This window comes from Rhamphochromis sp. 'chilingali', assembly GCF_963969265.1.
Source record: "Rhamphochromis sp. 'chilingali' genome assembly, chromosome: 10".
NCBI lineage: Eukaryota > Metazoa > Chordata > Actinopteri > Cichliformes > Cichlidae > Rhamphochromis > Rhamphochromis sp. 'chilingali'.
This window is the reverse complement of record NC_137937.1, coordinates 22,820,088-22,832,982: the sequence shown is the minus strand read 5'-3', so window position 1 is coordinate 22,832,982 and position 12,895 is coordinate 22,820,088. Positions and strand designations below refer to the sequence as shown.

General features: G+C 40.8%; 1 protein-coding gene across 3 annotated transcripts in view; it reads left to right on the top strand.

Moving 5' to 3' along the window:
- bmpr1ba (bone morphogenetic protein receptor, type IBa) overlaps positions 1-12,895 on the top strand; it is a 66,007-nt gene that overhangs the window by 33,550 nt on the left and 19,562 nt on the right. For all 3 annotated transcript variants that reach the window (XM_080893470.1, XM_080893468.1, XM_080893469.1), the window contains one exon: positions 9,696-10,129. In XM_080893470.1, the coding sequence (XP_080749596.1) occupies positions 10,024-10,129 (106 nt within the window). In that variant the 5' untranslated portion in view covers positions 9,696-10,023. The remainder of the gene's footprint in view (positions 1-9,695; positions 10,130-12,895) is intronic.

The window sequence follows — 12,895 nt, the reverse complement described above, 5'->3', positions numbered from 1 at the left end:
CTAGATGTGCCTAGTTCTCAGCTAATAGTACTTTGTTGGCACAAAAATCATCTTTTATGGCTGCCAAACAGTATTGTTTGGCATTTTTTAAAGATTCCTAGTAACATGTTACCAATAACAAAGAAGCTAAACATTTACAAGTTAACAACAACTTTGGCTATTAGGCACAATACTGATTTATCCCTCGGGTTAGACATACACTGAAAATAAGTGAAAAAGCAGTCAATGTCCAAAAGAAAAATGTGAAAGAGAAAAGTACTGCTGAAGACCAATTGTGAAATCTGCCTCCTTGGCAGTAAGAGAAAGAAAAAGAAAAATGGCACAAGACACGTGCACAGTGCCTTATATAAAATAGGTTAACATGTTTGTACTGCTGACAAGGATTGCTGTTTCACTACAATAATTAAGCTGTAACTAAAATGTGAGGAGAGTGTGGAGTTGTTGCCGGCATGCTTGTTGTTTTGGATAAAATGCTCTAGCGTGACACACAGTAACTGGGAGACATCTGCACTTTTAAACCGAAAACCAAAGAGATGCAAACAGAAGCTAAGCTGAGGATAAAGAAAAAACAACAACAAATGCCTCAATTCAAGTGTAACCAGAGGAAGCAGGTGCTTGACTGCATCTAAACAGAATCACAGAGGCTTTCCCTGCTGTAAGGTAGTAGTCATCAGAGTTTGACTTTCTGCAGTGTTGCACTGAGAGCTGAGATGCACTCGTTGCATAATTAATGTTAACAATCCAAGTTAGCAGTGCCAACCAGATGAAGAAAATTCTTCAAAGTCTGATCACATTTCCAGCTAGAGCTGTATCAGATATTTTATGTGACAGATGGATAAACAAGCAGAGGCCAGTCATTGTGGGGAACAAAAAAAAGTGTTGGTGGGTGGCTGCAGATTGTGTTTTGCAGTATTTAGCAAGCTGTCTCATTTATGAATCAGAAAAAGTAGGCAGCAAAAACGATCCCACGAAGCAGGTGGGAAAACTCAACTCTCCTTTTTGCTCCCACTCAGGAAGTAGGTCTTCTGTTTTCTGTGTGCATGTCTACCTTAGCAAGACAAATTTAACATTCCACCCTTTTGGCCAGTTGGTTCCTCCTCCCAGCACCCTTTCCTATTCCTCAAGGGATTGTGGGGGTCTGGGGGGTGATGGTATGTGTGCGAGGGAGGTGGAAGGTGGGGGATTGCTTATTCTAGACTCACAGTTTGTGTGTGTGTGTGTGTGTGTGTGTGTGTGTGTGTGTTTCATCTTCTCTTAAAAACGACATCCTATGATTCCTATTTTGCTTATTTAGCTGTTTCCTATTAATCAAAAGCGTCTTCACTAACATTTAACATCAAAGTAATATTCGAGGCTTTCATTCTCTCTTTGCGTGCTGTGTGCCTAAGTGCAAAATAACAGGACATTAATCTTTCTGAAATGATCTAGAAAAACATTGTGTTTGCTACATAGCTTGATGGTACACGTGGGCATTCATCATGGATATATGCAAAAGAAATTCAGAAAATAATAGAAACATTTATGATATCATGATTACAGTTGTGGATACCTAATACTCCGTCTCAGTTTTCTTCTACCTCGCCCTAATCACATATCCCTTTCAGTGATTTTATGGCGGTTGTAAAGTGATACAGTGAGTGGTTTCACAATGACAATAACATGCTGTAAAACCCAATTCCCAGTCTATCATTAGGCTTTCATTAAGTTTAAGTGGCCCAACACCTAACTCTCTGTGATGTGTGAATGTGTTTTGTGTTACTTGTGCTGTGAGGGTATAAACTTGTTTACGCAGTCACCTTAGGGGACTTGACTTCCTTTTGGAGAAAAAAAAAGCAAAGGCTCATAATAAGGTTTAGGTTAAGCATAGTTTGGCACAGACACCCTGCTGACCATCCAAAACCCACATGACCAGATTTCTAGCAGAAAACATGAGACACAGACGACAATCTTGGAGTGGTGTATTTTATGAGGATCTTTTTCTAAAGTTACCCAATTAGTTTAGATTAGATTAGATTAGATGAAACTTTATTAATCCCTCGGGTGGGTTCCTCCGGGAAATTCAGTTTCCAGTAGCAAAGCACCGAAAGAAGTTGCATGTTACAGATACATTAAGGGGAATGAGAGTAAGGATATAAGCATAAATACACCATATATACACATATACACATATATAGATACAGAATATACAATATGGATAAATAGGATTGCTCATTTGAGTGAGTATATTGCACAGTGATTATTGCACAGTCAAATATAAGAAAGAGACAAAAAACAAAAAACAAATATTGCAAATATTGCACCGTGTAGAAAAGCACCTACAACTCAGTTGCTCCCGCCCTCCCTTGTCCTCCTGTTTCTCCTCCCTCTCCCCTCCAGTGAGGAGTTAAACAGTCTGATGGCGTGTGGGACAAAGGAGTTTTTAAGTCTGTTGGTTTTTGACTTTGGGAGAAGCTGCCTGTCGCTGAATAGGCTCCTCTGATTGTTTACGACCGTGTGCAGAGGATGCCCGGCATTGTTCATAATGTCCATCAGTTTCTTTAAGGTCCTCTTCTCTGCCACTGTCACCAGAGTGTCCAGCTTCATGCCGACCACAGAGCTAGCCTTCCTGATTAGTTTCTCCAGTCTGGATGAGTCCTTCTTTGCTGTGCTGCTCCCCCAGCACACCACGCCATAGAAAAGGACTCCTGCGACCACTGACTGGTAAAACATCCTCAGGAGCTTCCTGCAGATGTTGAAAGACCTCAGCCTCCTGAGGAAGTACAGTCGGCTTTGTCCTTTTTTATACAGGTTCTGCGTGTTGCATGACCAGTCCAGTTTGTTGTCCACCCACAGCCCGAGGTACTTGTATGTGTTGACCACCTCCACCTCCTCTCCCTCTATCTGAACTGGCAGTGGACCTGGTCTGGACCTCCCGAAATCCACAACCAGTTCCTTGGTCTTTGAAGTGTTGAGTTGCAGGTGGTTTGTGTGACTCCATGTGACAAAGTTCCTCACCAGGCTCCTGTACTCCTCTTCCTGGTCATCCCAGATACACCCCATGATGGCCGTGTCGTCTGCAAACTTCTGAATGTGGCATAATTCAGAGTTATAGCAGAAGTCAGAGGTGTACAGGGTAAAGAGAAGTGGGGACAGCACAGTTCCCTGTGGTGCTCCTGTGCTGCTGACTAAACCTAACCGTGCTAGACAGGAAATGGAAAATAATATACACTTCCTTGCCATATAATTAGTTAGACCTGTTTAAGTGCTTGATAATGCATATATCTAATCAGCCAATCAAACGGTAGCAATTCATTTGCACATTCAAGCATGCAGACATTGTCAAAATGACCTCCTATAGTTTAAACTGAATGGGGATGAAAGGTGTTTTCAGTGACTTTGAATATGGCTTGGTTGTTGGTGCCAGACAGGCTTATCTACTGAGATTTTACCACAGAACCGGGGTTGAGAAGTCTCTGAAAAATGGACAGAAACCCAGTGAGTAGTTCTCTGGGTGAAAAGGTCTTGTTGATGTCAAAGGTCAGAGAGGAATAGCCAGACTGCTTTGAACTGATGGCAACAGCAACTCAAATAACTACTTGTTACTACCAAGGTGTGCAGATGAGCATCTCTGAATACACAACATTGTGAACCTTGAAGTAGATGGGCTACAGCAGCAGAAGACCACACTGGGTGCCACTCCCTTTGGCTAAGATCAGGGAATTTAGGGTACAGAAAGTTGGATAAATCTTGCCCAGCATATCTAAAAAATTGGCCAGTGAGTGTAAAGGAAAATAAATGCTTATAAAAAAAAATCCTGTCTGGCAGGATCTCACTAAATGGAAAAAATTCCTACTAGCATCCGACATGCAGTTCAGGGAGGGAATAAATATCTTATTTGTGGTTGGACAAATACTGGTTATGGTTATGATTTGATCAAGTGGTAATACATTGAGTTAATTTAACATTCTCTGAAGTGATCTAAACATCACTCTGTAACTGCTTACTAAATAATATAAAATAATATATTATTTATTTTATCTTTCCATATTTGTGGGTAAAAAGGGGTTCTTCAGTGTTGCAGAGGTATTTTCTCATAAAGGTGAAAGGTCAAACAAGTACAAATTAGTGTTGAGGACAGAGGAGGACCTGACAGGCTTTAGTTTCTTTCACTGCTTCATCAACATCTCCCTGAACTCTGCGTTACTCCTCGTGTCCTTATTCCTCTCACCAATTCCTTGGCCCTAGGTTGACTTTTGTTGGCTGTGTTTGCGACAGAAGGAGGAAATCGTATTTCTCTGGTGAGTTTGTGTCGTTTAAGTCAGGGTGAAAAGGCTTAGCATCACCTGTAATTTGCAGCCCTGTTGCTCCATCCTTAATCATTACCTTCCTATCCCATTTTGCACACAGCACTTCATACATTCCTTAGAGACCACTTTAATCATGTCTTCCCTACTTGTCTTGATCTAAATTGTTGCTAACTGCAGTGCTTTGTTTGAACATTTTAAAACTAAAACAACAAATGAACTCAACTAAACCACCATTTAGGTTTCCCTCAGGCGAAGGAGCTGAGGGTACAAATGGACTGGAGGAAGAGGAAGTACTACCGCAACTCTCACACACAGCTCTCCCACATCTACAAAGGATTGCTATGTAAATGCACCAGTGAATAGGAGTGAATGGACAGACTTAAAGCAGATTATGTTAAACCTCTTGTTAGTTTAAAGACATGCTGAAGTGAATGGGTGGGGGGATTAGCAGATGTGCTGCTGTGCCACGGAGGTGTTTCACTAAAATGGATTTAATCCCCTGTCTTTTAGTCAGTTCACACATCAAATAAAGGGATAAATGCTTCTAAAAGTGAGCCAGGAAAAGGTAAGGTGGTTTTTAAATCCCAAAGAAATCCGAATGTGGAGACAATGTGCTTGAATAGGTATATGCAGAGTCGCAAGTATCCCAAGTCCATTTATATATTTGGAATTTGAGCCCAGACAGAAATTACAGTAAGTGGCCTGTGAAAACCTTCAAGTCTTAACACCTACTTTAAAAAAAAAAAAAAAAAGTACTCTGGTAATCAGAAATTGACTCTCCTAACACTGCTGCACTGCTACACATTCAACTGTTTCGAAAAACAAAGAACAACAATCTGTATAAATAATGTGTAATTTTTATTCCTTTATCTAGTTAAAATTGCGTATCTACTTTACCCTCTATTCAAAATCGCTATGGATAGGGTTTTTTTTTGCATGTTAGGACTGCACTTTATCAGAAGTAGTTCCTGGATGCTCTGTCTATTTATCATCCGCTCTCTTCCGCTTATCCAGCTCAGGGTCGTGTGGGGCCTTGAGCCTATCCCAGCTCACAAACGGTGAGAGGCAGGGTACACCCCAAACAGGTTGCCGGTCTGTCGCAGGGCTAACACAGACATACACATCCATTCACACTCACATCAGTTATAGGCAATTTAGAATCACCAATTAACCTAATGCTACTAAATGCATGTCTTCGGACTGTGGGAGGAAGCCAGAGTACCCAGAGAGAACCCACACGGAGAACGTGCAAACTCCATGCAAAAAGGCCTCGGCCTGATGGTGGATTCAAACCCACAACCTTCTAGCTGTGAGGCAACAAAGCTACATACAAAGCTGATACTTTCTGATCAACTACAATGAGGTCCATCTCACAGGATGCAATCAGAGAGGCAGAGGATGTCATATGTCATCTTTATCACCCTCAGCAGTCATTTCGTCATAGTATTTGCCAAAAGGCCAGTGATAGTCAAGGTCAATGGCACGCAATTCCATGGTACCACAATATTTGTAGATCCCTAGTTATAGATGATGGGAGTACTCATGATCTGATGACAGAATGGCGAGGATTGAGAAGAGTCTCAGTGCTATAGACTTTCTATAAGATTAGCAACACGCTACAGAGATCTAGTTAACTTCACTCAAATTATAAAGCTGTTGTCTACATATAATGAAAGCTTCTGCAGCTCTCCTAGTTAATATAATTGTACCTTAGCAATATAAGTAATACCAGATTTTTATTTTCATCCTTAATCCACATCAGTCCACATGACAGTTTTTTTTTCTTCCAAATATATTTATTGTTCTCCAGTTTTACAAGCAAAGGATGGATCCATTCTGAAATCTTTAAGCACACACTTTTAGACAAACAAACAAAGACAAAAAGGCAAAAAATGTAAAACAAGAGTACCAAAAAACAGCACTCTACACTAGCGTTTAACACTTGGTTCTTTTACATTAATCCACTTTAGTAAGATGTTCTTCACTGCAGTGCAAGTAAGTAATAGACCTATTGAAAAATGTACTCTATCAGAGAGACCTCAAATAAGAAACTTTGGGTCCATCTCCATAATAATATCGGTATCTTTGCAGCTTATGACATTAGCAACGGCAATGAGTTAGGGTACCAATCTCTATCTAGCACATTGCTGGGTCGAAACTGTTTTAAGATTGGGAGATCTGTGTTAAATCTTGAACTGTATTGCTTTGGCATGATTACAAACTGAAAGTGATTTTAGCATATCTTTACATTCCCATTCACTGTCATTGATCTTAATAGAAAGAACCCTTTCTCATTTATCTCCAAGGTATTATAAAACCACGGGTGACACGGCAGTTAATAGTTTGCAGTTCTGGAGAGGCGATAGTTCAGGATTGCTAATTAAGATTGTGCAGTGCGATATATATAGAGGAGGAAACTTCTGAATTGTACCTAACAACTCATTAGATGTATTATTTGTTTCTAATTTCCGAGATCAGAAATTAAATGTGTTTACTGGCAACTTTCAGTCCACCTCCTTTGAAGTGTTGACACTGAGAGCTACTGACAAGTGAAGTTGTTGTGTTATGACAGCTTGTCAAAAATGATGAAAGAGTGGATGCTGAATAAACTACTGACCCCAAGCACTTGCTGAGACTTATAATCTGAATGTGTAAAGGGGCCTGAACACTATTAGCATACAAGCAGTCAGAATAAACAGTGGTCTCTGCATCAGATTTAAAGACTTCTGAGCAACTCATTTGTGACGTAAAGTAGAAGTGTTGCTTGTATTTTTATGTCTTTGACCTCCTGTTATCAGTATAAGCTTTTTTTTGCTCTTAAATTTGAATTCCTCTAAATATCCCTTAAAGGTCAACTTCCTCCTTCTGTTATCTAAATTCTTCAAAAAAGCTTTCCTCTAAAAGGCTTCAGACATCTATTATTCTTCCCTCTTCTCCCCTTTGTTTTACTTGTCAGAGGCCTTTCTGTGCTTTTTTCTCTCTCCCTTTTTTCTTACTGCTCATCCTTCGCTCATGACAGTCTCAGCCATTCATCATAGACCCAGCATGAGGGTGACACCAGTGAAGAATAGCCTGTGTGTGTGTGTGTGTGTGTGTGTGTGTGTGTGTGTGTGTGTGTGTGTGTGTGTGTCATGGAGCACTGGTCTACAGTACCTTTAAAGTAACAGCTTTTAAAGGGATCATACCTCAATCTGCATATGATATTCTGTTCTCAGGCAAATCACCACAGACATTCATTACTTGCTTACACACACAGGGCTTCACAGCTATTGGGGATTGGGGGCAAATGCTGTCACAGTTTTTTAAAAGGCTTCCCGTGGTTAGACATGCTTGAAATGACATTCTGGTTCACTGGAGGAGGGGAGTGGGAAAAGGAGTGGAGAAGAAAAACACAGAAGTGGAGGGGGAGGGCAGCTAAGTTTGTTAGTTAAAAAAAAAATAAAATAAATCTTGGAAAGAGTAGAAATGGTAATAAAGAAAGCTGTGTGTCATTTAGGAAGGCATGAAACAGGAGAAACTTTGCTGTGGTTTTCCAAAACGGAAAACGTTCCTATCTGGAATGGTCACTTCAAAATTTTGACTTTATAACCGAATCCAGGATTTCAGAAGTTCAGAAAGGGCAAAAAAAAAAGGATTTTATTCAAAAATCAGATCACTGTAATCTTGTAGCAAGAAAGACACCAAATAGATGTATTTGGTTAATTAATTGTCAAAGTACTAATTGAAATATCAAGTTACACAAGTGGCCGCTTCTTATTTGCTAAACATCCCCAGCTCGGCATCCTGCTTCAAAAACTGAGACTGGATCTTCTCTTTCACAGGAGAGGAAAATTGACAAGAACATTTATTACTGTTTGTATGGGAACAGGGCTTGAGAGAGGCAATGATGAGGGCAGACAGAAAGACGATAGGGCAGCGGCAGGGCAGGACGGTTTATTTGTGAAGTGATATTTTGCTCTCATCGAAGAGCGAGGGAGCCAGGCAGCCTATTGTTTGCCTTTAATGACCAACATGAACAAGTGTGAGAAAGAAAAGAAGTGCAAAGAACAGCGGCAGCAACAAAGAGGCAGATTAACATGAAAACAAAACCCCCATCTATTTAACCTCGAAACTTCAATGTTCAGCATTTTGTGTTTTGAGGAGGGAAAAAAAAAAAAAAGCTGCCCATTCTGTGGTGTTTCAGGTCTGTCATATTTTCAGCTAAAAGCAAAGTGTTACCAGCACACACGCACGTGCGCTCTCACAAACACACACACGCGGTTTTGTCGAAAGCATGCCTTACAGGCAAGAGGATAGTTCTGGAAAGGAAATGGTCTATTAGAGTGTCTCAACCCATTTATTTATTAGTATAAAAGCTCCAGGCTTGGGTGATGTAATCTCTAACAGCTCCTTCAAAGTGTCTAGGCCAGCTACTTGAATAGCACGCCACTGTGTGAAGAGGTGTTTTGAGTAGCTTTTCGTAAATCTGGGATTGTAAAGCAGAATTCTTCGGAATGATAAACCCGACTCCAGCCGTGCAGACTGTGGAGTCGTCGGTGACACAAACCTGAGTGCAGTTTTATTCAAATGTTGTTTTGCATATGCTCGTTCCAGCCTGCTGAAGACCAAAGCTAAAGGTCAATGCCTTAGGCTCAAAACCATATGCATAAAGGGTGTCTAAGTACACTACAGGTTAGCCTGCCTACGTGTTAACATGAACAATTCAAATCCACTCTATTAAACCACACCTAAAGTAGGGCCTCTTCCATATACAGTATATTTTTTCCCTTAATTATACTTGAAGTACTACACAGATTTATCCAGTACCTCCAGTGTTGGCAGTTACTCTGATATTCAGCTATTCTGATATATTTACTGAACATACATTGGTCCAATTTTCCCATTTAGGCCATGCAAACGCACAACAGTTAGGATCCGCTGCAATCACATGAAAGGAAGTACATGTGGATGTTATATGATTTTCTTTTAGTTCCTGCAGTAATCTGAAATGTATTGTATGATCAATTGTAGCACTGCTTTATTGTTAGGTCAACACTTTATGTCAATCTCACCCGATTAACAGTCTTATTTCCAAAACAAAGTGTAAACAGATATCTATAAGTTGTTAAAGGTGCAGAATCCCACAGATAGTGCTGCTTGTTTTCAATGTCCTCCTCACCCTCCTCCTACTTTTTTTTTTCTAAAACCCCATCTTGCTCCTGTCTGCTCTCTGCCCCTGTTTTCTTTCCACCCATGTCCTCCCTCCCTGTGTGTGTGTGTGTGTGTGTGTGTGTGTGTGTGTGTGTGTGTGTGTGTGTGTGTGTGTGTGTGTGTGTGTGTGTGTGTGGAGAGAGAGAGGGCTAGCCCTCCCTACAAGGCAAGTGAAGTAAACTCCCCCTTTTTGTCTGTCTCTCTCCCTCTCTCTCTCAGCTGGGCTGCTACTGTCAGACAGGGTTGGGGGGACAATCATCTCCAACTGCTGCTGCTGTTGCCGGTGTGTTCTGTGTGGTGTGGACTTTCTCACGTTTCGGTGGACCCACACAGACACACACACATTCGCACTCGCAGATTCAGGAGCTCGCATGCCTGATACTACCCCCGCCTCTCTTGCTACCCACTCTCTCTCTCTGGTGCATACATACACACTGAGAAGGAGCGACGGCGTGTGAGCGGATCCCATCGTGCGGAGAGCGCTGAAGAGAGGAGACCAGAGAAGAGAGGAGACCAGAGAAGAGAGGAGCGGCGGCACACTCTTACCATGCCAGTGCAGGGAGAAAGGCTGAAGCGCTGTTTGTCTCTCTGTTTCTGGAGCTGGAGTTCTCTACTATTGCTTGGACTGTTCTCTCTGCATGCGCAAGGACACGGTGAGTTACTGCAAACTTTCTCTGCTGACTGCTCCCCTGAACTTTTTTAAGTAGCTGCGTGCTGAAGTTGCTCCACAACAGCTCATTACGTCTCTTACTCCCATTAACACTGTGAAGCATTGCTTTAGAGTTTTTTTTGTTGTTTACCAGTTTTTAACTCATTAAGTCTTGCGTCTTAAATCTGTGCTATACCTTGCCCTTCATTTTGTGAAAGCAATCCATGATGACAATCTGTTTTAAACGTTAAATGCAAATGAAGTGGACATGATCCCAAATATCTATAGTATGTTGCTGTTTTTTCTGTGCGTTATAACTGATTTTCATGTCATTATGAAAAGGTTTTTAATAAGCACAGGGCAGTGTTTTGTCTCTTCCTTTGGGCTGTGATTTTGAAATGAGAAATTTGATTCGACACATTTTCAAGCAAGTCTATGATTTTTAAATTTGCGTATTTAACACATGCACATGAATGCTGCTGAAGCTAATATTCAACCAGCGGCTTGTGATGCAAAAAGAAGAAAGATGTTCCCATTTCATGAATTATCACACCCCTTTCAAAGCACTCTATGCTGCAATAATAACTGAGTCATATGTCAGTTCATTTACAATATATTTGTCATTTTCTTCAAGCACACTGAGAGGTGCATCCTCACAGACTGACACTGATGTCACACGCGCCGGCCGCTTTGTCTGTGACCATGTTTGGTATCTCAACTGTGATTTGTTATGTGTTGGAGGGAGAACGTGTCAGATTCAAAACTCTGTTGCGTTTAGTGCCATCACACTTGTTTTTAAAGCTGCAGTAAGTAGAAATAAAGAGTCTGACAGGAGACGGTTCATTCGTCTTATTAAACAGTGCCTGAGTTTCATCTTCAAATCGAATTTGAACCCCAATCTCCTAAGTGAAAGTCTTATGCTTAACTGATGGGATTACCACAAATGGTTACATTTTCAGGCTTTATATTACCGCATTTATACTTCACTTGACCCTCTACATGCCAGACTGAAAAGAAGTGCAGTTAACTCAAATCTGTGGACGTGAGCCAGATTTTCTAAAGCCTCGGGGAAGGTCAAGAAGCTATGGTTCGTCTAATTCTACTTCAATTACAACATCCTCAAATGTTATATTGAATTTTTTTTCCAGCGACAATAAAAAGGTGCTCCCTAGCTCAGCTTTAAGGGTTAACTCGCAGCCTCTGTTATTTTTCATGCCCTCTTCTAGGGTTAACTGTAACAAGAGCATTTTGTAGATTTTCCTCCCAATCAGTAATTTAAAAACAAAGTTTGGTTTTCAAGAGTTTAAATGTTAGTCTTTCCACTGTTCAGTTAAACACAGAGTGTAGATTTGGACAGTGTTTCTAATTAATGATGGTGTCTGCGTTTATTTATCTATCTCTTTCTTTATCGTTGATCTATTTAAAGTCATTGTAGGCTATTTCAGCTGGGAGCCCTGAAGTTAAGCCAGCAAACGCTCATACCTCATGCTCAGTATGTTATGTGCCGAGGTCTTCCTGCGACCTCTGGCAGCAAGTCATCTCCTCTGTCTTGTATATCTTTCCTGTCATTGTCACTGGGTGGTTTTCCAGAAGCAGTCTGTGCCGAGCTCCCTCCTTCTGATTTACTCGCTTTGTTTTCAGGTGCTGCTTCATAATTTATAACTGGAGCTTTGGAAGGAATAACAGTTATTTTAAATATTATGTGCTTTTAAGCATGAAACTGCACACCTGAGTGCACAGGGGTGCAAACTGACAAAGTGTCGACATGTTTTAGATGCACGGTAACGCCGACTGCTCCGTCCAAGATGCCGCAGAACAGCTGCCAGCAAAGAAGAACTGTTAAATCTGACACAATGTTGGACCTCACCCAAGATTTCTTGTTTGTGTTATGCTCCTAGTTAGTCATTCACAGTGTGTGTTTTTTCTATTTGTAAGGCATTTGCTGAGAAAATCTTCAGTCCAGTTTTCATAAATCCTTCCCGGCATTGCCAGTATTTAGAAGCTAAAAGAATGAAAAATGACTATTTATATGTAAGCGTTAGAACACTGCTCTGTGCTGAATAGCCTTTAAATTCTTAGCGTGTGAATTTGAGATGCTAGGATTTAATTCATTGTCTTATTTTATTTGCTGGCATCAGCAAAATTCACATAATAAACAGAAAAACAAAAAAGGGACTGTGCTGATCCAAACTGTCCAAACTGTATTCAGAAAGCATTTCTCCTGAGGCCTGTTAGTCGCATTTATTGGCTTACGCGTAGATGACTGATTGGACCAGCAACAGGCCTATTCATCGGCTGACATACAGATGATTGATTGTCAATAAATTCAGCCGTGACTCAACAGGCAAACATTTGTCAATTAAAAGAAGTTGTGAGACGGAGCGAGGTGGTTGTTATGTACAAGACTGTCTCCGTCTCCTTTTCTCTTTCTGTATCTTAATTTCCTCGGTGTATTGTCTTTGTTCCGTAACAACTCACAAATAACTTGGTAGACTGAATAGATGTCTATACCTGGGATTCCTTGTTCATGTTGCCACAGGTGAGTAGTTAAATAGTTAAATGGAGTAGTTAATTTTCTAAACAGCCAGTAAAATGCCTACTCTGTTGTGTCTGCATAAAAGTCACATTTTGCCCTCTGGCATTTATACGCCATTGTCTGTGCGGTAAACAAATAGGTAACATTGTATTCCTTATTGTCGCATAGTGGGCATAGGCAGTATAGGGAAATCACACTCTTATGCACACTTTATGAATCTCATACACACAAATC